The sequence below is a fragment of the Lepidochelys olivacea genome, assembly GCF_965140295.1.
Source record: "Lepidochelys olivacea isolate rLepOli2 genome assembly, chromosome: 5".
Classification (NCBI taxonomy): Eukaryota; Metazoa; Chordata; order Testudines; family Cheloniidae; genus Lepidochelys; species Lepidochelys olivacea.
In genome coordinates, this window is record NC_140415.1 from 30,674,631 (window position 1) to 30,702,312 (window position 27,682).

Below are 27,682 nucleotides of genomic sequence, written 5' to 3' on the forward strand. Positions count from 1 at the left end.
TACTGATCCCTGTGGAACTCCACTACTGTCATTCAATGATGATTCCCCACTGATTACTTTTTGAGATCTGTCACTTAGTCAGTTCCTAATCCATTTAACTCTGTTGATATTGTATGCTAGATATTTTAAATCAGAATATCATGCAATACTAAGTCAAATGTTACAAAAATCTAAGTATATTACATCTACACAGTTACCTTTATCAAACTTGTAATCTCATCAAGAATGAAACTGAGTTGTATGACATCTCCTTTTTTCCATAAAACCATTAATGATTAGCATAAATTATATTCCTATTGTCTAATTCTTTATCAATTGAATCCCATATCAGCTTTTTGATTTTTTTTCCCCTAAATTGATTTCAGTTTAAGCAGCCTGACATTACTATTTCCAACCCCTATGCTTTGGTCACTGAGGTTATATTATATGGTTCATACTATTTGCATGGCTGTAGAAGTGGATCTCTCTATTTGTCTTTGTCTAATCCCTGATAGTCACAACTCAGAGTGACTAATGCACTTGGAAAATCTTAGTACATCTGAGGGCGTTCCTTTACTAGGGTTCCTACTACTGAAGAAGCTTCAGAAAAATACTGTATGAACAGCAGGTTGAGAATTTGCCAGTGAAAGAAAGAATATCCATCTGACTCTTCTTTCTTATTGCTGAAAGCCTGCTCAATGACCATGTCACCTCTTATCTTGGTTTCTGTGATGCGCTCCTCTCCAGCCTCCAGGGCTCTCCTCTCTTCCTGCCCCAGCCTATTTAAACTATTACCAGCAAAATCATTTCCAGTCTCATTTTTCTGACCACATCCCCTCTTCTTGAGTTCCTTCAGTGGCTTCCACTTATCTTCAGTTTCAGGTTCCAGGTAGTCCTTATCCTCAAGGCTCTTCACAGTGTCTTCCGTACCTGCATTTCTTCTTTCATTTACTCCCTCTCCTGCTCCCTGCTTTTCACTTAGGTATCCTTCAATTGCTACTTTTGTTTCTTGGGCATTAGTCCCATTTTAATGCCAATCCCTAAAACTGGAATAGCTCCCAAATTAATTTATGTAAAGCACACTCCCTTTCCTCCTTCCAAAACTTCTGAAGATTCATCTATTACAAAGGCATTCTAGCTACAAAGAACACACCCATTATGTGTTTTGTTTTTTTCCACTATTGTATCATACTGTGTTGCATAACCCACTTAGGGTAATCAAGTCCCAAATGTCAGAGTAATAACAAGCCACCACAAGGTCAGGAAGGAATTTCTTCTCTCCCCATGTGCAGCCTTCTAAAATTAGCAAGGTGCATTATGTTTTTCATTTTCTTTGGTAGCATCTGGTATGGCCACTGGGCAGGAGTCAGGATACTAGACTTGATGGACCATTAGTCCGATGAGGTAAGACAAGACCTTTGTTTCTATGTAACTCCTATGAGTGTCCTAATTTTGGTGTTTGTTAAAGCCTACCCCGCAGAGGGAAGAGAGCAGGACTATCACACTTGGATAATACAATAGCTTTTAAAATAAATTTTAAGAAAACTGGACACTAAGAGATTTTCCAAATGTATTTAGAACCAGGTTTTTAAAGGTATTTACATAACAAAAGATGCACATAGGCACCTAGTGGAACTTTCAAAAGTAACTAAGGAGGTTAGGCAACTAGGCGTTATTGAAATCAATAAATATTTTTGCTCTGCATCAGGGAAAAAAAGAGAGATGATGTAGTCATCTGATAACACACTTTCCAATCTACTAATATCTCAGGAGGATGTTGAACAGCAGCAACTAAAGTTAGATATCTTTCAATCAGCAGGTCCAAATAACTTTCACCCCAGAGTTTTAAAAGACCTGACAGATGAGCTCCCTGGAGAATTAATGTTTTCAATAAGTCTTGGAACATTGGGGAAGTTCTAGAAGACTGGAAGAAAGCTAACGTTGTGACAATATTTAAACACAATAAATGGGATGACCTGGCTGATTATAAGCCTGCCAATCTGACATCAGTCCTGGGCAAGATAATGGAGTGGTTGATATGGGACTTGATTAATAAAGAATTAAAGAAGGGTAATATAATTAATGCCAATCAACATGGGTTTACAGAAAATATATCAAGTTAGTTTGACAGGATTTTTTGTGTGTGTGAGATTACAAGTTTGGTTGAAAAAGGTAACAGTGTTGATGTAATATACTTAGACTGCTTTGAGGCTTTTTACTGCGTACTGCACAACATTTTGATTTAAAAACTAGAATGACATAAAATTGACAAGATACACTCAGTGGAATAAAAGCTGGCTAACTGATGTCTCAAAATATAATAGTAAACAAGGAATGATCATCGAATAGATGTGTTTCTAGTGGGGTCCCACAGAGATCAGTTATTGACTCTGTGCTATTGAACATATTTATTAGTTACTTGGAAGAAAACATAAAATCATCACTGATAGTTTGCAGATGACAAAAAGTGAGGGGGTGGTAAATAATGAAAAGGACGGGTACTGATACAGAATGATCTCTGGATCACCTGGTAAACTGGACACAAGCAAACAAAATGTGTTTAAAATGCATTTTATGAACAAAGAATGCTGGCCAAACTTATAGGATGGGGGACTCTATCCTGGGAAGCAGTGACTCTTAAAAAGACTTGGGGATTGTGGTGAATAATCAGCTGAACATGAGCTTCCAGGGCAATACTGGCTAAAGGGGCTAATGGAATCCTTGAATGCATAAATAGGGGAATCTTAAATGGAAAGAATAGTAAAATAACCTCTTTACATTTGGCACTGGTGCATCTACTGCTGGAATACTGTGTCCAGTTCTGGTGTCCACAGTTCAAGAAGGATATTATCCTTGATAGACTGGAGAGGGTTCAAAGAAGAGGCATGACAATGATTAAATGATGGAAATTATGCCTTATAGCAAGGGATTCAAGAATCTCAATTTGTTTAGCTTCAAAAAGAGAAGTTTAAGGTGTGACCTTATTACAGTCTATATGGACCTACACAGGGAACAAGCATTTAATAATTGGCTGGCTCTTTAATCTAGCAAAGAAAGGTATAACATGATTCAATGGCTGGATGCTGAAGCTAGACAAATTCAGACTGGAAATAAGGTGTAAATTTTTAACAATGAGAGTAACCCTTGGAACCATTTACCAAGGGTCACGGTGGATTCTCCAGTCTTGGCAATATTTAAATCGAGATTGGATGTTTTTTCTAACAGATATGCTCTAAGAATTATTTTGGGGAAGTTCTATGGCCTGCATTGTACAGGAGGTCAGACTAGAAGATCATAATGGTCCCTTCTGGCCTTGGAATCTATCAATCAATGGGGGGAGAAGATCAAATGACGTTAAACACTTAAATACCTTTGAGGATCTGGGCATAGGTCCCTCTATGTCTTTTGAAAATCTAGCTCCAAGACCCTCCACTCAGCAGAGAAAACAAACACTGATAGGCTACAGGGGCCTCTTTTCCTCTGAAGAACAAAATGCAGAGACAACTTTACTGAAAGAAAACTATTGATTTAAATTTTGTTTCCAAGTAGGTAAATAGCAAAGGTCAAAAAATTACAAAGGAATGGAGAAAACTTACTTTACTTCACCGGACTCACAGAAGTGAGTGAGATTTATCGAACAGAGCATTTTGTTAGGAAGTGGACAAATGAGGTTTATCCCAGTGCTCAAATACTGTTTTAATAAATAACAAAATGTCTTACTCCAGTGGTTCACATTGGCATGTGGCATTTAGAGTTCACAATGTTTTATTTTTTACACATCTGTGTGCCACTGTTCAAGCAGAAATGAAACTTACTTCTTTTTGGGAGGGGAGGGGTTGTTGGGGCAGGGTGTAACTCAAGCTGTTCCGGCATTGTGCCCCCCACACCCGGTCAGCAGGCATGGGTTGTCCATGCTGATAGATTAATTTACACATAATTCCTGACCCAAACAGCATACATGTTAGACCAACAGACTCACACTTGATTACTGACATGTAACTTACACCACCTCACCTCTGAATTTGCCTTACTGAGTCCAAAGAAGACAGGTTGTAACTTATACTTAGTCTCAATTTTGAATTGGTTCTGATAAAGTTGCTTAATGGAGCAAGTACTGCTTAATGGAGCAAGGCCTCAGCAGACCTTGGTTCTATTTCCTATTCTGCTACTGGCCTGCTGGGTGACCTTGTGTTAGTCATTTCACCTCTCTGTGCCTCAGTTTCCCATCTGTAAAATGAAAATAGTTATTCGTAAAGCACTTTAAGATCTACTGATGAAAAGTGCTATATAAGAACAAGCTATTATTAAGGACTTAGCTCTGTGTGATTCTTACAATGCCAATGGCTTTGAAAATGTAAGTGCTCATGTTTTGTAACAATTCTAGTGACCAGCAAGGGGCAAAAGTGTGTTTAGGCACCCTCCCTGCAGAAATGTTGCTCAGCAATTGTCCATTAGATGGCTTTTCTTAAATGTTATAACACAGTTTTTGTTTCTAGAGTCTGTTTTATTTTGGAGAAGGACCAAGGGCAGAATTGTAGCAGATCCAGCTATGAATCAGTAATTTCTCAACACACAAGAATTCAGGAGATGAAGACAGAGGAATCTAGCGACAGAGGAGATACAACATTACCAGTAAATATATAAAGTACACAGACAATCACCTGTAACATCCTTTATCTGGCAGACCCTACTCCCCCACCTAGAACTTCCATTATAACATTGGGCCAAATCCTCCCATTGCATTTTGCCCTCAACACAGCAGAGCTGTTTTTGCAAAACCTGTGGGGATGGAGGCCCTCCCTCCCTCCCTGGAACAGGCCCTCTCAGGAAGGCAGATTCTAAACCATAAAAGAATCGTTGCACCCTCAAAGTGCTGAGCATGTTACCACTGATAAAAAAAGAACACTCCTGATGCCTAGCAGAGCGCCCCATGCCCCGTCTGCCAACCAGAACTTCATGGAGCTTCCCACAGGCCCATTTTAACCTCACCATTTGCTGAAACACCCATCACTCTTCTTCCCTCTCTGGGCAAGAGAATGGGAATAGCTGATGTTTGGGAAGGATCCTCTTCTTTTTTGCACTGCTACTCACCTGGATGGGACTGAATCTCCAGGGCATCTTGGGTGCGATCTCTCCCCTTGCTTGTGCGTTCCAAGACTCTACTCCAAGTGACTGCTGCTGTCTGCTGCCCCTGCTGAAGTTTCAGCTTTACCACTCCTCATCCTACCTCTACACCCCACCACTCTTCCCTTCTCTCATCAGCCTGCCTCTGTACACCCCTGGCTTTGATCAAGCATGCTTTCTTGGTTTGCGTGTACAGTGTGAGGATAATGAATGACTGCAGGGGAGGAAACAAATCAAATGGGCCCACTGAGGACCTAGGACATACCTGAACCAGCTTTGTGAGACAGGTGCGGAGGTCAGATCCTGTGAAGAGCTGAGCATCTCCTGTAGGACGTCAGTGGGAGATAAGGACACACAGCAGGAACAAGCCACTGGTGGAGACCATTTACTTACACAGATTGAGGGCCTGAAAGTCACCATAACCCTGGCCAAGAAAAGTGCCTAACTCAAGAGGGAAGAGCCCAAAGATAAGTGTGGTGATTGCCAGCAGAATACAGGCCAAGGAATACTCATATGACTGCGGGAACTAACAAGGTACATTATATAGGGCTCAATCATACATCAAAGTGAATAGGCATTGAGAGTACTCAGTACCTTGCAGCACTGGGTCCTACAGCATTGCTTTCATCTAATACGTTCAATATATTCAAGTAGTTATTCAGGGCCAGCCTTACGGGTGGGCAACATGCGCTACCTCCCAGGGCACCGTGATCAAGAGGATGCCGGTGCCTGGGCAGGTTAAGAGGTGAGACCCTGTCGGCTGGGCTCCACTAATGAGTGGCTTTGTTGGCCCACACAGTGTCCTGTCTCAGCAGAGGGGGCGGGCAGGTAGGGTCAGCTCCCAGCGGGGGAAGGAATGAAGTTGCAGGGGTGTTGTTGCAACTTGCAGCTGTGGAGGATCTGGGGCAAGCTGCAGGAACCCCAGCGGGAACAGGGGAGCACCTTGCAGGGCAGGCTGGGGCCAGGGTTGGCCTTGCCACTGGGGCTGTGCCATGTACCAGTCCACACTGGGCTGGGGGGTGAGGAGAGCACCAGGGAGAGACCTGCTTCTCCCTGGTGTCTCCTGCACTCACCCTGGGCTGCCTGGTGCAGCCCACCTGCCAGAGTAGCCACTCACCTGCCCCCAAATGCCCATGGAGCAGGAGCAGACAGGGCATATTGGGTGAGTGGTGAGCACTCCTGGGGGCATAGAGCGGTGTCCAGGGTTGGGCAGTGCTAAGGAATGGAGGCAACGGGGCTCCCTGGGCAGGTTTCTGGCAGCTTGGGGAAACAGACCCCATGCCGGGTGTGTGCTGTGCTGGACTTCAGTTTATGCCTCACAGTGCTTCCATCCCCCCAGCGCTTCGCATGGCTGCCAGCCCGGCGTTCTCATCGCTGGTGCCAGAGGCTCGGGTGCTACAGTGAGCCAGTGCTGAGCATATGGGCTGCCCGTGCCATTTGCGGTGGTCTCGGCTATAGGTGAACACAGTCCCTACTATAACTTAAAAGTTTCTCTAATAAACTCAAGGTGTGTGACCATACTGTGTATCGGTACTTAAACTCAAAGAAAGGGCACAATAATACAAGTTTGCCCAGGTTGCCATCTTCCCTCAGGCCGGCCCTGTAGTTATTTATTCAAGTCAACTAATGGAAAATGTATGCAACAAATCTGCTTTAGATCACATCAGGCTCACATCTGTATAACACAATATAATTTACAACATATATGGTTATGTCATTCATATTTACAACATATCCCATATTTGGTAGTCTCAAAATGGCATTTTAATTATATTTAGCATATACTGTACATGCTGAAAACATATTGCAAAAATAGCTTTTTCAAATCATGTACATGCTATGGCTGAGGCATTTTCCCAGGCCTAGGTCTGTGTTGTGGGCTCCATTTAAAAGGATCAGATTTCTAAAGGTATTTAGGTGCCTAAAGATGCAGATAGGCAATTCTGAAAAGCCCACTAGGTGCCTAACTCCCATCGAAATCACTGGGAATTTAGCATCTATGTGCTTTTTAAAAAGACCATTAGGCTCCTATCTACATCTTTTAAGCACCTAAATACCTTTCAAAACCTGCCCCACAGTGACTATTTGTACCCTGGCTAAAGGTTCACTGAGCCAGAACTTTTTGTTCCTTCTCTCTTGATAAACAAAGCTCAAAGTTTGTAAGTGCAAGATCCTCACCTCTGATAAGGATCCTCCTGAGGCACCTCTCCAGTGGTACAAAGGCTTTAATCGGACAGCTGAGGATTTCCCCAGCATGGTGGAATTCTCAGCTGGTGTAAAGCTGACTATGCCAACTTTACTCCATCTGCTCCTCGACCTTGGTGTAGAAGGTATCCAATGGGAAGCATTTCCAGGTGCATCAACGGTTGTAGAACAATCCTGGGCCAGTAGAACATTTTCTAGCAGGCATAGGTTAGAGCTAGGGCTGCTCTAAATAGTGCCAGAGGTGGATTCAGCCCTCATCTTCCTAGAGGACTGGAGGAAGAGTAAAGGTGGCCTAGAGCTTCCATCCACGCTGCCCCACCTGCCCTGAATTGAGGATCCAGTCCTTAGTTTTTTCTTACTTATTGCTATTTCAGGTGTGAATCAGTTTCTTCCATCATTGTGCATGTCAGCAGCTGAAGGAGTTGGGTTGTTATTTAGTGCCCCCACTAAACACAGCAGTTTTTATTTTGTTTTGGGGAGACTTGCTTGCTTCTTGTATCTACCATCCTACATGCTTTATCATGTGTTTGCTGTTATTATTTATACAAACAACTAAAACTACTTTGTACTTTACACAGTCCCTACCCTCAAAGAACTAACAGTCTGATTTTAGATGTGCTGCAGTGAGAACAGAAACAACTGGAGAAGAGAGAAAAGAGTTACAACACATTATGGTACTTTAGGCTTATTATAGGTATACCTTGATCAACATTGCACTCTTATGTGATTTTAAATCTGTATCTTCCTTCATTCATTACTTCTTCTCTCACATTTTGTTAGGGCAGAAAGTGTGTGTGACTGACATAGCTTAGTATTTGTAGGTTGTAAGTAGTAGAAAGTCTTCATGAGGGTTTTGAATGAGGAGGGAGAGGACCCAGTGATTTGAGTCTGGGAGGCTGCTCCACGCATCAGGAGGCAGCATGGAAGATGGCAGTGGGAGGAAGGACATGTAGCATGTAGCAAGGCTGGTATCGCTGGCAATACTAAAATGATGAGGTGGGACAAAAGGAACAAGATCAAAGGTGTAGGCTGAGGCAAACAGGTGCAGGCCTGTGATGGCAAGGATGAGAAGTTTGGTACAGTAGGTAGGAAGGGGCTGAGGGAAGCATTTAAAGAGGGGAGTAACATGATCCAAACAAAGAGTAATGAGACTGGACGTGATCTTTGCAGCAGAATCTTGGACCCCATAATTTTGATCCTGAGAAGCAGGGAGGAAAATGGTTTTACCAGCAATAATGAAGAAAGTTTAGAAGCAAAGAGAGCTTGAAATGGGGGGAGAGAGGTAATTTTTGGTCATCTTGAACTTGAATTGGTGGCAGGCCATCCAGAATAGGTCATGTCAGAAAAACTGTCAGATAGAATCATAGAATATCAGGATTAGAAGGGACCTCAGGAGGTCATCTAGTCCAACCCCCCTGCTCAAAGTAGCACCAATCCCCAATTTTTGCCCCAGATCCCTAAATGGCCCCCTCAAGGATTGAACTCACAACCCTGGGTTTAGCAGACCAATGCTCAAACCACTGAGCTATCCCTCCCCCACTGGGAAGGAGAAGGCAGGTCACATGAGAAGAAGTCAATTTGTGAGCCAGCAGCACAAAGATGGAGCTGAATCTGTGCAAGCAGAGGAGAATAAGGTGTAGAGAAGAGGAGAGTACCAAAGACAGGACCCTGAGATAAGCAGAGGAGGGGGAGAAACTGCCTAAGGAGATGTTAAAGCAGCAGTCAGAGAGTGAGAAGGATGACTGTGAAAGCCAAGGCAGGAGAGGGGGTCGGAAATTAGAAGTATTGAAGAATACAGAGATATCAGAGGATGAAGCGGAGTGGAAAGCACAAGATGTGGTCAGGAAGATATTATCATTCCTAATGCATCAACTTTTGCCTTTATCGGGCCAGGATGATTCCCAAAGTACAAGATCTTTTCAATATGCATATTAAAGGTGGTAAAGGATATGTATAACTGACATCTGTCACTGCTTGCTCTGGGAATTTAGACATTTGAAAAGCTATTTTTAAGCTGTAATTGCAAAATGTTGAGCAGTCGTATGTGAATTCCTAACCAAACCTTTGTCTATTGCAGAGAACACAATGCAGCATTCACAGGTAACTCTATTCTGGGTGTTGTTTCAGCAGACTACTGCTTCACCACAATTTGATTTTTCCTTGTGGTGTTCCTTTTCTTCCCAGAACGAAGATTTCCATTTCTTCTACGATTTTTGATTCTGTTCCTTTTCATCCATTTCTTAATGGTTTTATTATGTGAGCTTACGCATAACTTCTTGTGCTTTACATGAAGGCTGCCAGAAGAAAAAGAAGTTACTTTGTCTATTGCAAAACTCAATTTTTTAAAAAAAGAAGTAACTCTTAACAGGTAACCAGCCATATTTGAAAGCAACAAAACTACTCTGATCGCAGGTTTTGGGAGACCAACTTTTGATCACCATGATTTCTTACTTCTAAACAGAGCTATACAAATATCTGATTTTTTTTTCTGTTGGTTTGTTTGCTGTCAGTTCTGCAAAAATAAAAAATGTTCAGTTTGGTTTGAACCATACTCAGACATATTTGGCTAATAGAAGTAGTCCATTTCAGGTCAAATGCAACACTCCATTAGAGCTGAAATATTTTCTTTCTGGGCATTTGTAAAGGACTACATTTCAGGAGAATAAAGTGGTGGTGATGCCACCCTCCCATTCTAGCCCAGTAGTTAGGGTCCTCATCTGGGATGTGAGAGGCTGAGGTTCAAATCTCTGCTCTAAAACTGCTATTTGAACCCGGTCTCACCCATCCCATGTGATTGACCTAACTACCAGCCTACAGAGCCATTCTCACTTCTCTCTGGTCCAATATTATTCAAGTATTTTATCACAAGTAAGACATCTTCAATGGAGAGATTGAAAGACATCCATGCTGGAATACCCTGTATCCGGTGGGTAGGGCACTCAGCTGGGAGAGGGAGACCCAAATTCAAGTCCTTGCTTCAATGACTAGTAAATTCTTTATAAGAGGTAGAACAGCTTCAACAGCACAGATTGAGATCTACCCCAAAATAACCTGGTGGTTAGGGCAGTCACCTGGGAGAGGGGAGTCCTGGGTTCAAATCCCTGTTCCAGAGCACAGATTCAAAGCTGGGTCTCCCACATCCCAAGTGAGCGGACTAAAGGGATGGCGGGGGGTGCAAACACCCCATTTTGTGAACTGTGCCTAAGGACTAAAGGGATGGCGGGGGGTGCAAACACCCCATTTTGTGAACTGTGCCTAAGTCCCCTTGTGAATCTAGCCCCTCCCTACCTTTTCTGGCCAAAACTATTCAATGAATTCATAACAACTAGTTTTGGGTCAACCAAAACTGCATTTTTCAGTGAACAAACCATTCATCCAAAAAGTTTTGCCCAGCTTTACCTTCCAGTAATTGCATAATTACTCAGTAACTCCTGACCTGAAAAAGTACAGAACAGGAGGGAAGTATCTTTGCTGTGGCTGAAGATAAACGCAGTGCAAATTAGTGCATTGGGAATGAAGTGACGCAGTCAGGTCTGTTCAAGTGTTATAAAAACAAAAGACTTACAAAGCCTAAGATGAACAGGAATGTTTCCACGATTTTTAACTTAATTTAATTTATTTGGATTTTAAGCACTCCCTTGGGATATTACTAACCAAACATTGTTATTTTGCTAGTACATGACAGCAAAAAGTGAAACTGAGTAGGAATGACTACAAAAAAGAAGAAAATCTGATTTGATAATTTTATGCTCATTTTCCATGCTGAGTGAAGTGCAAAAGCAACAAAACATTAATGGTGAAATATAAATTAGATTTTAAAAAAATAATCCAGTTTTAACAATCAAAGTTGTAATGCAGGGAAGGAAAGTTTTTAAAATATACAGGGTCTGTTTCTCCACAGTTACATCAGTTTTTATGCCAAAGTAATCAATGGAGTGATAGTGGTATAAAATTGGAATAACTCACTAGAAAACCAGGCCCAATAATTTTTAACTTTTGACAATGTCTCTTTAATGTATCATCACGCAGAACATCACTTACATCACAGCTGGTATGTGGCATACTCCATCATCTTTCTGGATTTCAAATTTTAGAACTTTTCTTAGAAGTCTTCTGGGCACAAAGTGCGATACTTCCGTGCAACAGTTAAAGGATACCGGAAATAGAGTAGCTGAAAGAATTAAAGGGGAAAAAAGTCTTCAGTATTGAAATGAATGGGACATTGTGCTGCCTATCTTGCCAAAGATTAGTGAAAGATTGCAGTCTTTGAGATCAGTCAGTATTTCTTCCCCCTGGGTCTCATCACCACCTCTACCACCACTCCTGCAGCTATAGTGTTTCTTCCAACTATCCCTGTGGATTTGTATTTAAATACTATCATCAGGAGATTTAATAAATAGCTTACTTCTGGAGGGAGAACTCTGAAAGCAATTGTGATGCTGGTAAACCAAGTGTCAGTTCTGGCCAAGGCTATAGGTGTTAGCTAAGAACTGACAAATTCATTACTGGAAACCAAACCAGTTCACCTATATGTTAGTTTTGTGCAAAATAGGTATTAATCTTATAAGAATGTATTTAGTGTTTAGATTCTATGAAATGCTTGTAAATTGCTTGCATGCACTAATCTCACTTGTTATGTCTGTATTCCATGCTACAAGGAAATACGTACATTTTGCTTTGTAACTTTGAAAATATTTGCTCTGGACTTGTGAACCCAGTCACAGGAATCATCCCCCTGCCCATAGAGAAGGAAGACTAAAATCAGATGGGCCATAAAGGAACATCACAATGCAAATGATTGGTTAATGGCCCTGTCACACTTTAGAAACGCTATGTGCCAGGGTGGCAAGAGCCTGAGGACTGTCTGTGACTCCATAGTAAGACTGATATAGAGGTCCAGGAGTTCATTTTTGTTACTGGGTAGGTGAAATCTAATTATAGACCATACCACCAGTTTGGATGTCCGTCCTGCTCTAGACAGTCTGACCTGAGGTAGGCATTGACTGTTGTGAGCTACTCCAGACAGTGTGACAGCAATCACTAATGACCGTTTGGGTCTGATTTTAAAACTGGTCTTGCAGAGGCAAATCAGGATCAATACTTTCAGTCTTTAAGGCTGCCCACTGCTAGTACAACTTCTTTCGAGGGCTTGAAGCCCCAGGAATGAAGCTTGGCTCTCAGCTCTGGAGCCACCTTCTGCAGCTACTCTCCTTATCTCTCTGCCAACAGCTTCCCTTGCTGACAAACCATCTAAAGAGTCAGAAGAGGCTTGTTGATGGGAAGGTGAAGCATGTGTTCTTGCCCTAAAAAGATATATCTTGGAGTTATGACTAAGGGGGTGCAGTACTGGGGTAAGCCTGTATGCCCCCCCCCATCCTCCCCAGTATTTCCCTCTAATGCGGAGATTGAAGGGAGAAGGGGCGCTGAAAAGTGTTCAGGGGAAGAAGAGGAGATTGGGAAACATAGAGAGGACATGTAAAACACCCCCATTATGGCCTGCTTGGACTTGGGGAAAGTACTTCCCTTCCCCTCTCCTGGGGTCCCATTTATTCAATATCATTCAGCTCGCCTCAAGATTTCTTTCTGCTCACTCACAAGGTTTAGGGTCCCACAGTCCTCCTTGGAACCGTGGCTTTGAATTCTGGCCTCCCTGGCTCATAATTCACCCTTCCTCCTTCCTGGGCTGCATTGGTTGACTTCTTTCCTCCAGCCACTGTCTCTGACTGGGCTTGGAGCTTCCTTTTGATTCCCCTGCACAGTCATCTAGTCAGTCTTTTAATCCTTCCCAGGAGGGTCTACTATCTCCAAACAGCAGTCTGTGCTTGCTGGCAGAGTGGAGCCTTGCCCTACCAGGCCTTTAAGGAACACTGATCAGGGATGACTTTATACCTTCTGTCTCCCACACATTGTCTGCTCCCCAGGGCCATCTACTTCTCTCCCAATTACTGCTTCAGTTATTTTCTGGCCTGCATCTGCCTCCCTGCACACATGGAACGGGGGTATCTGGCTTCTCACATGACTGCCTCTGGCCTTAAAGGGACTATACCCATTACAAGGGAACATAGATGGCCTTCTAGCCTCCTTCACTCCATTCTCTCCACTAGATGATCACATATCTCCCCATTCCTCTACCTGCCTACCACTCCACAACATCATCACTTACCTGGTCTGCCGTAACATACACCCCTGTATTGCACTTCCCTATACTATGCAGCCCCTATTTAAAATCCAATAAATTCTTCTGTGAAAAGAACTTTATTATGCACCAGTTACAATGGTTGAGGGCAAAACACACCCACATAAAAATAAGGCGATAACAAGCTGAGGGAAACTTCATCACCACTTTTGCAAGGAACTTCCACCTCCAATAGGTAAACACATGTTAAAAACAACATACGTCTAATTTATGTTACAATGCCAATACTCTGCCCCTGTGCTTTTCCCATGAGCACACAAGAGATCAAACATGAACTAGTACAGTATGTAAATATGTTAATGTTGCTGAGGTCAGAGTTAAGGTTTCGCGTTAGAATGTGATTCAGTTGAAAGTGTTGTATATTTATCTGTTAGGGATATAATGGGAATTTCTTATGGATGTGTAGAATCTGTCAGTAAAAGTGCTCATTGAGTCTTTGTTAAAATACAATAAAAAATGTCCTCAATCATTTTCTTGCTCTTTGGATGTGTGTGTGTATTTTGCCCTAAAGCAAGGATAATGATAATATAGGTCAGATTATACCATACACTTGTATTGAGCATGCTACTACACGGAGCAGGGACTTGGCCAATGACAATGGCCAACAAAAAGACAGTGGAGGCTGCCCATCACAGGTGGGTGAGGAAGATATTACACAGTTCATGAAAAGACAAAAACAACAAATACAAGAATAAGGGAGCTGACAGCAGCGGCACCATTTCAGGGGTTTCTGGGGAGGAAGCTACCAGGGGAGGAAGGCCAACTTTAACCATGATTCCAGGGGTTACTTAGGCACCTGAAAACTCTATGGTGTTTTTGTTTGTTTGGTTGGTTGGTTTTTTTGAGTATAACAACTTAGAAGTTAGCTGACAGGTGCACTGTATCTAATTCCTCTAGTAAGAAAGCAAAATATATACAAACACCAAATAAAGCCACATTTTAAGTTTATATGTAGGTCTGGAAAAATCAGGAGATAATACAGCAAAATATTCCCAATCCCAAGCCTTGAGGTATCCGTTTTGGAGCCTTAACACAGAATCAGAAACACAAGTTTGGTACTTTGTACACTATCTTTAGTAGAGATAAATAAAATAAATAAAATCTGCTTCCCCCGGCAATTACTGTTGTGTATTAAATGTCTTATGTTCCAAATTGTGAAGAGGAGAATGAGACAGCTGTCCTTGAAGCTGCAACCATTAGTAGACATGATGGCTCTGGACCAGAAGGGTCTGTCTAAGACCCACTTAGCTGCACCTAGCTCCCCACCCTTCTTCAGCTCCCCCACCGTCAGGATCCTTGCCCCAGGGACTGTTCCCCCTCAGCTGCTCCTCTCTTATGCACTGCCCCTTCCCTCAGGGGACAACCCTATGCCCTTACCTCTCCCTTCTCCTGGTGATTAACTTCCCCTTCCCACCCCACTGCCCCTCCCCCAGGCTCCAACACACACCTCCCTTAGTGCTCCCCCTCTCCTTCCCACCGTCACCACGGGGAACCCTGTCCTCCTTCTGCTTCTCCTACCACCTGTGGGGACCCTCTGCTTCTTCCCCCAACTCCCACCACTGGGGACCCTGTACTCTCCCCCATTCACTCCCACCACAGGGTATCATATGCTCCTCCCACCACCACTGGGGACCCTGTGCTCCCCCCTCCCACCCTGACTGACCCCTTTCTTGTCTGCCCCACCCTCAGAGGCCCTGCTCACTACCCCTCCCAGGGGCTGACCCCCTTTTCTTTGCCCCAGACTGGTTAAGTCATCTCAGCTGCTGATTGGTAGAGCCAGACAAGGGGGCGGGACGGTTGAGCTAGCACAGCAGAGGAAGCTGACCGGGGGAGCCATAGCTGGAGAACCCAGCTCCTGGAGGAGGGGAGCTGGCTGCACGGCGCTGCAGGTAGGAGCGCCGTCTGGGGCTGGGGTGTGTGCCGTGAGCAGACCTCTGGTACGAAACTCAGAGGGGGCAGATACTCACCCTCCACCCACCCTAAATAGCACCCTAGGCTAGCAGAGCAGGACATGTTAGAAAATATCAGAGAAAGAAGGCTCAAGTGGTTGGGCCATGTACACTCTATAGAAGATGGAAGACGTGCTAAGCAAGCATTGCATTGGGTGCTCGAGGGAGGAAAGAGAAAGTGAGGAAGGCCAAGGAAGAACTTGCAGAAGACAGTGACAGAGGAGATTGACTGCACTGGCGTCACCTGGGAAGGAATACCACAGTTAGCAAGTACCACAATAATCAAAGGAGGAACTGGACCAATGTGACTGTATAGAAAGAAGGTACAGGAAGGACTAAGGTCTAAAGTAAGGTAATGGTAATTAGTGCTTACATTGGGGGGGGGAGTGGGGGGCAGAAATTTAAAGTAACCTGTCACTTTTACACAAAACTTTATTTTGTTCCATACAAAGATGATGTTAGTCCCATAACAGTTTGAAATTGATCACAAATAAAGAGCAGAATTGGGATTCCCTCTACTTCAGAAAATGAGGCTATGACTTTCACAATCTGAATTGGCAAAGGCACATTTGGTAACTAGTATCTTCCAATGTGCAACTGAGTGCTGAAAGAAAAGGAGTACTTGTGGCACCTTAGAGACTAACAAATTTATTTGAGCATAAGCTTTCGTGAGCTACAGCTCACTTCATCGGATGCACGAATGATCAGATCGGATCACGAATGATGCATCCGATGAAGTGAGCTGTAGCTCACGAAAGCTTATGCTCAAATAAATTTGTTAGTCTCTAAGGTGCCACGAGTACTCCTTTTCTTTTTGCGAATACAGACTAACACGGCTGCTACTCTGAAACCTGACTGAGTGCTGAAACTGTTTTTCCTAAACAGGGTCAGTAAATTCTCATATTTTCCCATGTTCCTTGTCCTACTCAAGTCATTTGTTTTCCAAGCTGAGTTTCCGTTGCTATTTCCATTCAAATGCTGCATTTGTTTTCAGGACAATACTAGATCTTCTTGAAGAGGGATCCACTTGCAGCATTCATTCAGAACTCCTCCAAATCCTTCAGGATTAAAAAGGATCATCTTCTGCAGTTAATCTGAGTGGGAATGCTGAATTGAAGATTTAGGGTTAGATCCTCTGCTTCATCAGTGGAGCTATACTGACTTACACCAGCTAAGGATCTGGCCCTTGAACTATTGGGGTCACACTGTGCTTTCTGCACCCCATGGTCCACACTGGTTCAGAAGAAGCCCTAGGAGGAATTCCGATGGATTCCTCCTGATGTGGTGGGGAGGAGCATAATGGTGCAGTAGCAACACCCCCTTGAAAGGATGCAATGCACACTTCTTCCCTTCCAAGGTTTGTTGGACTGCGAGAGTAAGGCCAAGATGTTGTCCTCGTCCCACCCCTATAGGATGGCTAGTGCCAGTGGCTGCAGAGAGACTTGTACCCTCTTCTTCATGCACCCAGGCAGGACCTGCCACAGACTTGACCTTGAGTGTGATTTTTGGTTCAAAGTCGAGTCCAATTGTTGCTAAAAGAAAACTGAAGTTTGGCCTGGCCATTTTCATTCCTACAGGCATTTCTCCCTCCTCCCCCTACCATGTTTTGCCTGCCTTGGTGGCTGTCAGCAGCACAGACAGCAATCCACTCCGTTACTGCTTCATCCAGGCCAGGATTTAGACTCAGTGTGGTAACACTGCCACAAGCTGCATTCCTCAACCAGCAAGCTAGAGCTAGAGGATGTGTGGGACTAGCAGCTGCAGTGGCAAATCCCCAGTGTCTTGCCTCCTCTCTGTCCCGAGAGACATCGCCCTGTTGGTGTCATTATTTCTACAGATATTATCCATGTTGATCCTTCCTTCTGCCTGGGGACTTTCACCAAGGAGACCTCAGCTGTTTGTTAGAGGCTTTGTTCCCTTTATTTATAAAGAGCTGAATCATCCAGTCATGCAGAAGACTCCACCAGAGGGCTATATGAGAAATTCTATGCAGTTCCCCACCATACAGAGCTCCTGACTTAGGATGCCAGGCCCATGGAGGAGCAAGGAGCCCTTCAACCACATCTACATCCCAAAATTTGCTGGAAAATCACAGGGATTTTGCACCATCCGGTTCCAAAGCAATATTTCCTGGCCTTTCCCATGGCAGCAAAACGCACTGGGCCATTGGCTTCAAGCCAGTCAGTACCTGTGGTCAATCTTCACCCATCTCTGACGGAGCTGAAAGCCACTGAGGGAGGTTTTCTCGTTCTGAAGTCTTGCTGGAATTACCAACTGGAATTCAGCACATTTTCCAGGGGATAACAACAAAGGAAGAAGCAATAGCTTCCCAGCTCTGGCCACCCTCCAGCTGCTGACAAGAAGCCACATTTCTGGGTGGGTCATGTGATGAAGGAGGAGAAAGATAAGCACAACCGAAGGGGTGAGGGTAAAGAAGCGGGAAGAGAAAAGCATGGAGTAAACTAAACAGTAGGTCAAAATATGGAAGCAAAAGAAGAGAAAAAAACCCACATCTCCTTCAAAACTCTGGTTGGACCCTGGCAGATCTCCCTGTGTGACCCCAGTAAAGCCATAGGAGTGGGAACCAACCCCCCCCCCAATTTTATCTTTGAATACATAACCCCTGATCTACCTCTTTTTGCAGATCCCACTTCTTTATGTGATTGAGTTACTTTTTGCCCGGGCAAGCATTTTCACATGTGATATATTTTTGTTCAGAGGTCGCTTTTAAATTTTTGCTTTAGAAAAGCGATTTAATTTTTGCGGTGCCCCAAATGTGCTAAAGTTCTTGCAAACACATATGGAGACCCATCCCTGCCCTGGGGAGGTTACAATCTGATCCTGCAAACACTGACTACTGAATATGACTTACTATGGGACAATGAGACTATAAACAGCACATTTGGTACAAGTAGGTGTTTGCATGATCTACTTGCATTACAATTAACTCAGTTGATTAATGACAGGTTTCAGAGTAACAGCCGTGTTAGTCTGTATTCGCAAAAAGAAAAGGAGTACTTGTGGCACCTTAGAGACTAACCAATTTATTAGAGCATAAGCTTTCGTGAGCTACAGCTCACTTCATCAGATGCATCTGATGAAGTGAGCTGTAGCTCACGAAAGCTTATGCTCTAATAAATTGGTTAGTCTCTAAGGTGCCACAAGTACTCCTTTTCTTTCAGTTGATTAAGTGTTTGCAGGATCTGGCCCTAATTAAAAACATACAGGGTCACTTAAGTAATTTCTAGTTTAAAATATAATTCTCCTCCCTTGCCCTTTCTTATTACTGCCCATTCATGTTTATTACCATTTGCTTAACTTTACTTGCTTAACTCACTCACATTGCTTTATGACTGGCAATTTGGTAGTAAACCCTTACCACTTATTTTTAACCCTTTCCTATTTTCAATATATTTGAGGGGGTGGAGAGGTAATTCTCATTTACACGATTTTTTAAACTTTTTTCTTTTTTGTGTCTTAATTAAAAATTAATTATTGTTCCCAGCCTTTACCATTCATCATGCATTTCCTAATCCTTAGCAAGTAATAGTCCCCCAAATGTCTCTTCCTTTGGCTGGGGCAATACAACCAGTGTCCTAAATTGCACCCCAGAATACCCAAAAGACACAACGAGCACTTCTTCAACCTGAAATTAAATAAACCAAATCTTAATCCACTACCTTTGAAATACTTTGGAGATTCCTTATCCATTAGGCTGCCTTGGTTCATGAGAATTCACAGGTATAATTTTGGCCACCAGAGGGCTCTCATATATGCCATTAAACAGAGGTCAAATATACAGAAAATCACAACGAAAAGAAACCCACATAAAATTGAATATTAAGAACCAGGTCTTATTCTTACATTTCTGCCACACCTCTAAAGTAAATGGAGTGTAGCAGAGGCAGAATTTGGCCAAAGCCCATAAAACTCCTACTGTATTCTCTAGTTCCAAAATGGGCTAGTATGTTTGCTAGACTTCATGAAAATCTGCCTTTAATTATTGTTTTGCTGTTAAATGCAGAGTGTGTTTGTCTTAGTCACCTAATTATTTGTCTCATACATACTGATCCATCTGGTATACAGAATAAAAAAACAAATTTAAGAAAACTCTCTCGATGCCTTATTTGAACACCCTACCCCCTAGCGTGCAAGCACATGCATGCCCAGCAAGTACACTCAGATTACAGCTCACACAAGCCTGTACCGTCCAACAGGTGCAGAGGCCATTTTGGTAGGGTAGAATTTAAGGCACATTTTACCCACTTGTGGCATGATCCTGCAAGGTGCTGAGGGCTTGTCTATACACAGTTAGTGCACAGCAAACCAGGGTATAAATCTGCAATGCCCTAGCTTGCTGGGCACTAACTGGCTGTGTGAGCCTGCTACCATGCACTAAAAGTTCTGTAGTGTGATTTGATGGATTGCTGTTTGAAACTCTACTCTCGCTGAAGTCAATGGGAGTTGAAAACACTCAGTATTTCACAGGATCAGGTTCTTGGATCTCTTCCTGAATTTGGTAAAGATTTTAACATCACAGTTTAACAAGATTATTTTGTAATATAAAATTACAAGGAAAACAATAAAATATTGACTATGAGGACGAGAAAAGTCAAACAAAGTATGTGGACCCAACTCATGTATGCACCTAGCACAGCTGTCAGTAAGCATGATGCAAAATGGGAGATTTGATCTATTGTGCAATTTGCTACAGTTAAAATGTGAGAAGATGTAAATAAGTTTTTCTACATTTTAGCTATAAAATCCTACGTAAACACGGCATCAATCATACACAGTATACATGACTTTAGAGAGTGCTAGTTAAGTCTGCAAGTAAAGTGTCCTAGAGACCCTCCTGCATGTGAGTAACTTCATTCAGATGAATTGTCCCAATTGCTCCAAAGTGCAGTTAAAATGGTAACATTTATTGTGGCAAATACCTTGTTGTACTGATCCTTTCTAAAGACCTGGCATTTCCTTGTTTAAACCATTTTACAAAAAGTTTCCCAGTCTAAATATCCAACTGCCCTTGATTTGACAAATAGTAATTAGCTAAAACATTTAGAGTGAAATCCTACCCCCAATGAAATCAAAGGGAGTTTTGTATCAGGGGGTAGCCGTGTTAGTCTGTATCCACAAAAACAACAAGGAGTCCGGTGGCACCTTAAAGACTAACAGATTTATTTGAGCATAAGCTTTCGTGGGTAAAAACCCCACTTCTTCAGATGCGTGAAGGGGAGTTTTGCCACTGATGTCAGTGGAGTCAGGATGTCACACTTAAAGTTCTCCCAGTTTTCTGTACAGAAATAAAAACCAAAAGTGATACTCTCCAATTACTCACAGTGTTATGGATCTAAAACAGCTCAAATTCCATACACAGACGCTTTGCCTTATGGTTGATTTTTTTGTTTGTTTGTTTTTTAAGAGAAACCTATTATAAATGTAGCAAATAAATAATGTACAGAATGACTTACCCTCAGATGTTTGGACAACCACAAATGCAAGAGCAGCAAAGAGAGTGACTAGCTTCAAATCCATTCCTTCCGACTGCTGCAGCACTTACTGTAACAGACCAGGTTGTAAATTACAGGAAACAAAGGTGATCCTACCTCCTGGACTGCAGTAAAAGAAACTAACTTTAAAGCCCTGCCCTTCACAGATGCTGTAAGTGGGCTTGAGCCTGCAAGGTACTAAGCACTCTGGCCCGATCTAGCAAAACACTTCAACACATGCTCAACGTTTTATTGACTTTAATAGGACTACCCACATACTTAACTTCAAGCATAGGCTTAACTACTTTACTGGATCAGGCCAGAGTATTCAGAATTTTGCAGGATCAAAGCCACTTCTGTGTTCTTACTTCTCTGTCCCTGTGATGGACCTGGCAGCTGCCAGTGCTTTGGCATTAAAGGTGCTAAATAGATGTGCTAAATGTGGGTTAAGAAGAACCAAAGAATTAGAGTTTATCATTGCTTTATATAATTCACATATGAGAGCCAAATTTTGTTGTCAGTAACAAATATGCAACTCCATTAAAGTAAATGGGCCAAATTCAGCTATGACATAAACAGGCACAACTCCAGAGAAGTCAGTGGAGTTGCACCAGTGCTGAATTTGGCCCATTGACTTCCAAGAGATTGTATGGCCATGTTAGGTGAGAAAAATTAAATATGAAGCAGTTATGCCAACCGAACCAAAGTCAGGCCAATAAAGATTGCTGGGAAAGTCCCTGAATGAGATAAATAGAATAAAAGAATACTTGTTTAAGTTGTAGGGAGTAAGAAAAAAGGGGAGGCCTGCATTCCTGCATTTTTGTACCAGATGTTCTGGGAACAGTTTGTTGAGATACGGAGGCACTGTTTTCCACTCCCTGTTCTTGTGTTATGTCTGTTCTTAACTCCTCATCTCCCGGTTGACACCCATACCGATAAGAAAGTTAGTGAAGCATTACAATTTGCTAAAAGTTATCTACAATAAGGGGGTAGAAGTGCATGCATAATAGAGAAAGAGGATTTTAACTAACATAGGGGAGGGGTGGGCTGCTTTATGAATATATCTGTGACGCGATGGGACTATCTATAAAAACCTATTAGTTTTACTTAGAGGCTGCCGGTTCTCTTTGGAGACGGGCTGCTCTCTGTTGTTGTGTGCACTCTTCAATAAAGAGCTTTGTGTTCGGTCCTTGCTGGTGTTGCTGGTCTCTCTCCGGTCAGACAACGAACCGTGCCATCTGGGGTTCGAGTCCTTGACAGCCATAAGTGAGAGCAGAATTGGACCGCCCCATGTCACCCTACCTCTTACTGCCTTTCTGAACTGTTAATAACAGCAGTAACTGAACTGGAGACCAAAGTTACACTGTAAGAGCACGTCTTCTCTGCCACCATAGAACCAGAGTATCCTGGGTGAAATTATACCTCTGACATCACTCTGTTCACATTCCGTGCATTCATCGAATCATAGAATATCAGGGTTGGAAGGGACCTCAGGAGGTCATCTAGTCCAACCCCCTGCTCGAAGCAAGACCAATCCCCAACTAAATCATCCCAATCAGGGCTTTGTCAAGCCTGACCTTAAAAATATCTAAGGAAGGAGATTCCACCACCTCCCTAGGTAACACATTCCAGTGTTTCACCACCCTCCTAGCGAAAAAGTTTTTCCTAATATCCAACCTAAACCTCCCCCACTGCAACTTGAGACCATTAATCCTTGTTCTGTCATCAGCTACCACTGAGAACAGTCTAGATCCATCCTCTTTGGAACCCCCTTTCAGGTAGCTGAAAGCAGCTATAAATCCCCCCTCATTCTTCTCTTCTGCAGACTAAACAATCCCAGTTCCCTCAGCCTCTCCTCATAAGTCATGTGTTCCAGTCCCCGAATCATTTTTGTTGCCCTCCGCTGGACGTTTTCCAATTTTTCCACATCCTTCTTGTAGTGTGGGGCCCAAAACTGGACACAGTACTCCAGATGAGGCCTCACCAATGTCGAATAGAGGGGAACGATCATGTCCCTCAATCTGCTGGCCCTACTTATACATCGCAAAATGCCATTGGCCTTCTTGGCAACAAGGGCACACTGTTGACTCATATCCAGCGTCTTGTCCACTGTAACCCCTAGGTCCTTTAGTAAAGAACTGCTGCCGAGCCATTCGGTCCCTAGTCTGTAGCGGTGCATGGGGTTCTTCCGTCCTAAGTGCAGGACTCTGCACTTGTCCTTGTTGAACCTCATCAGATTTCTTTTGGCCCAATCCTCTAATTTGTCTAGGTCCCTCTGTATCCTATCCCTACCCTCCAGCGTATCTACCTCTCCTCCCAGTTTAGAGTCATCTGCAAACTTGCTGAGGGTGCAATCCGCACCATCCTCCAGTTCATTTATGAAGATATTGAACAAAACCGGCCCCAGGACCAACCCTTGGGGCACTCCACTTGATACCGGCTGCCAACTAGACATGGAGCCAGTGATCACTACCCGTTGAGTCCGACAGTCTAGCCAACTGTCTATCCACCTTATAGTCCATTCATCCAGCCCATACTTCTTTAACTTGCTGGTAAGAATACTGTGGGAGACCGTGTCAAAAGCTTTGCTAAAGTCAAGGAACAACACATCCACCGCTCTCCCCTCGTCCACAGAGCCAGTTATCTCAACATAGAAGGCAATTAGATTAGTCAGGCACGACATGTCCTTGGTGAATCCATGCTGACTGTTTCTGATCCCTTTCCTCTCCTCTAAGTGCTTCAGAATTGATTCCTTGAGGACCTGCTCCATGATTTTTCCAGGGATTGAGGTGAGGCTGACTGGCTTGTAGTTCCCAGGATCCTCCTTCTTCCCTTTTTTAAAGAGGGGCACTACATTAGCCCTTTTCCAGTCGTCTGGGACTTCCCCGGATCGCCACGAGTTTTCAGAGATAATGGCCAATGGTTCTGCAATCACATATTCATATATTTCTGAACCAAATATAGAATTTCCATTTGGTGAGGCAACTACGGTGAGGGAGGAGAATATTTTGTGGCAGCAATAGAACATTCAATCTGAATAGAACAAAAAGTGGGGTTTGTTTGTTTGTTTGTTTGTTTTTTGGTGAATCACTTCAAACTAAATTGGGAGGCTAGTTGCATTCCATATTTCTGTGGGTTGCACGAAAGAAGGCCCTTTCCTGATCCTTGCACATAGAGAAAGTATTTGCCTCAGCAAACGTGTCCTGATGTAACTTTCTAGTATTTCTGGTGCACAAAATGTTCGGAAAATAATTTGAAGCAGTTCATGCTTAATCACCACTTGGGCAGAATGATATTACTGCACAAGGAGAGCAATGCTGCACCTACTCAAGAAAAATGCTTCCTTTCCCCCTTGCAATTAGAAGTTGCCTACTTACCCCTCCCTCTCAGGTCTTTCCTGAAACTTAAATTGAACAAGAACAACTAAATTTAATAAGATTCTTATATGGTGCCCGTCACTGGTCTACAAAGACAGGCAATCTGTGAAAAAACTGAAGAGGAAGTCTTTCCTACCTCCCTGTTAGTGCCTCTCCTCTGCTAAAATGTACCCACTTGCCAGTCTCTGTCCAGTCTTGTAATACCACCCTTCTCACCTCCCTGTGCCTCTACACCCTTGTTACAATAAACACTTCTAGCTTCTTAGGCTCTTCCTCTCATCACAGTGCTGCCATCTGCTTCCCAGCATCTCTTCTCCCCTCTGTGTTCCCACAGACTTCTTTCTTCCTCCTACACTCCCCAATCCCTTGCACTGCAGTAGCTCCAGGTTTACTTCTTCCTTCAAATTAAAAGACTGAGGTCACGAGAGCTGGTTGGAAGTTTCCCAAAAGAACGTTACTCCTGTCAGAAACGGACAATTAATTGAAAGCAAAAAGTTTCAGGTATAAGGGGACTGTTGCCCCCTTACAAACATTCAGTGGGGGTTTTTTAGTTCTAGCTCCCAGTACTAACAGGGGGAAGGGTCGATGGGAAACCAGGACCCTGAGACTGATAGTCCCCAGGAACAATTGGGAGAGGCCAATTCTCCAGGTCAGCCTGAATGACAGGGCAGGCAGGCTAATCAGGGAGTCAGGAGGCCAGGGAGGTCCCATCCTCCTCTGTCTGAGCTGGATTTGCCTGGGTCAGTCAGAGTGGGGCCGAGCTAAGGAGAAAGCAGGGGCCCAAGCTGAGCTGGGGAGCAGAACTGTGCCAGATCCAGAGGGACCAGAAAAGCAGCCCAGAGAGAGCAGACCCCGTGCTGGGAGCAGAGCTGCAGCCCCAAAGCTAGGGGCACAGCCCAGAGAGAGCAGACTTGCCCTGGGAGGCGAGCTGGGAGTGGAGTCAAAAAAGCAGCTTGCAGAGCAGACTGATGCTGGGAGGAGAGCTGAGTTATACCAATAAAATAAAAACTAGCAGGATCTTATTAAAGGGACAAGGCAAAATGCCACATTTATTGTAAAAATAATAATAAGAAGAAATATGTATAAAACTCACACTGTTGTATTGTTACTTATTCCTTACTTAACTATATATATATATATATTCATTCATTCATTCATAGCAGTTCTGCATAGGGGTTATAGTTACCAGCCTAGAAGTTGCTCGTGACAGAGTACTGGCCAGGTTGCCTGTACATGAGAGTGGAGCCAAGTCCGTGTCAGATGCACATCTGATGCTCCTGGAAGTTGGTTTGCAGAATCAGACCCCAAAGTTCTCACTTCCTAGAGTCCATTTTTATAGGAATTTCTTCCTATCCCAGTCTATGGGAATTGCTTCACCATGCTGTTGCTGAATCAATCAGCAGATGTCACATTCCTGACGGCTCCATGCTGCCAGATGTTATCTTGTTCTTTGGTTCTCCCATTCTTGAGGCTGTTGGGTGGATTCCAGTCTGCCCTCCGGGGGTCCTCTGGTTATTTCCAATTGACGCCTTCTTCAGCCAATGGACACTGGATTCTTAGGCTGGCACCTCCCTGATCATTCAGTTATTATCCACACCAAGCATCCATCCACATACATCCTCTATCTCTATTTTAATCACAATTGTTAACAAAGCAAGATGAATACAACAAAAGGGCGGGGAGTCTCTGGGTGCTGTTTCTATTGTTACGGAGTACTGCTTTGAGTCTCTCTCTGTGTGAGTAGTTGTTGTTACAAAGAATTGCTTTGAGAACAGACTCTGTCTTAGAATGTACTAACACAATTAGCAGCTTGCAAGTTTCACACAGAGAGGGAGAGAAACAGTACCAAAAACCAAGAGACCTCTTAATTAGTAATACCCTGGAATTTAAACTATGGGGAATCAAACTCATTTGAGATTTTAATACAGAACGTCTTTAATATGATCCAACATAATCCCCCTTTTGACACTAAGATTTATAATCGTCAGTGTCACTTTCTATGTAGCCTCTTCAAGAGAAGGTACTGTGAGGCCATTTGAGTTTGTGATTCCAATTCATCCCACATACATGATCCTAGTGATGTATCTTTACTGCAGGGTTCTGGGGAACAGGCAAGGTGAGGCACACCCACTTTTGAGGAGTCCATTCAGTACAACCTCTAGTGTCCAATAGCTTCCCTCCCTCCCCAGCCCACTGGCTCGAGGTCCAGGGTAGCCAGAAGGATCCCATGCGTAATATGGGGAGTGGGCTAACCTTCAATGTCTTTGCCTCCAGGGACTGTTGGTGTGCAATTTTGACAACAATTTCTCCCATTAATAAGTCTTTCCAGTATACTGGAAACGTATTGCATCCATTCCTACTGATAAGTGTCAAACAATGATCTCTTTCTTTGTTTTAACAAATGCCTCAAATCCTTAATATTTCCCAATATGACCCAAAACATTTTGTGTTCCGAAGTAGCTAGTGCAAGTATCTGCATTTCAGTGCATCCCATAGCTATGGCTGTGTAGTTTCCTATTTCTAAATTTTTTCTTATGCATAAATCATGTGGTAGTATTAAGCCATTTCCAAAGATTCCATCGGGCTTTTAGGTTAACCAGACCAATTTGGACCAAGTCTACATTGGCATGTACTTGTTTTTGTATCAGGCTGTCCTGTACCTGGGACAGAGAGCTTAATTTATTTTTAAGTACCTGCAGGTCTTCAGCATTTTTTTTTTTAACATACAACAGTGCTAGCAACAAGACAAGTCAAAACAGAACACAAAACACAATTTCTATTGTGACAGTAGATTCATGGTATTGGGTTGCTCTTCAGCTGGCATCAGCTTTTCCTGATTTTCTGAAAGACAAAAAGAACATGTTTCTACCCCTTTTGGGGTGGCAGATTATTGCTTAAAATATTTCTTTTACAAATACCCTTGCTGATTGCAGGCAAAACAGAGGAATTTCCCCCACATTTTCCTGTTTTTGTTCTATAGGCAGGCCAGGTTCCAATGGCTTGTCTTTTAAGGGTTATGGGGAAATTATCCCACCGTTTAGTCATTAAATTCATGAGGGGGGGGGAAGTACCTCAGTTTTCCTTCTTGTACAACAGACCAAGTTTATAACGTTTTTCCTGCTGTGTTAAGCTTTAAGTTTATTTACAGGTAATAGATGAGAAGCATCATTACCATATGACCTTAAATGATTTTTCCAAAAATCATACACACTATAAGTTGCTACAGGGGTACTTATTATCATTAAATTTATTAAAATTATCTTGTTATCCCATGCCTTTTATTTAGACAATTTGTTTGCTGACCAGGTGTGTCCTTTATCTGCAGCTCCTTTGTGCTGCTAGTTCTTTCCTTCCTTTATC

At 43.1% G+C, this 27,682-nt stretch overlaps 1 protein-coding gene across 3 annotated transcripts; it reads right to left on the bottom strand.

Annotated features, from left to right (window-relative positions):
• Positions 1 to 3,659: 3,659 nt before the first annotated feature.
• CCL28 (C-C motif chemokine ligand 28) lies at positions 3,660 to 21,584 on the bottom strand. 3 transcript variants are annotated; one of them, XR_014711666.1, is made up of 4 exons: positions 20,928 to 21,584; positions 11,350 to 11,479; positions 5,369 to 9,602; positions 3,660 to 4,582 (listed from the first exon to the last, which is right to left on the bottom strand). XR_014711666.1 is itself a non-coding variant. In XM_084628355.1 (3 exons), the coding sequence occupies exons 1-3, from the start codon at positions 20,989 to 20,991 to the stop codon at positions 9,440 to 9,442; spliced, it is 357 nt and encodes a 118-aa protein (XP_084484481.1). In that variant the 5' UTR covers positions 20,992 to 21,578; the 3' UTR covers positions 6,666 to 9,439. The 3 variants fall into 3 exon arrangements, 1 of the variants encoding a protein (XP_084484481.1); XR_014711667.1 differs by having other exon boundaries at positions 3,662 to 4,206; XM_084628355.1 differs by lacking the exon at positions 3,660 to 4,582 and having other exon boundaries at positions 6,666 to 9,602; positions 20,928 to 21,578.
• Between the last annotated feature and the right edge of the window lie 6,098 nt (positions 21,585 to 27,682).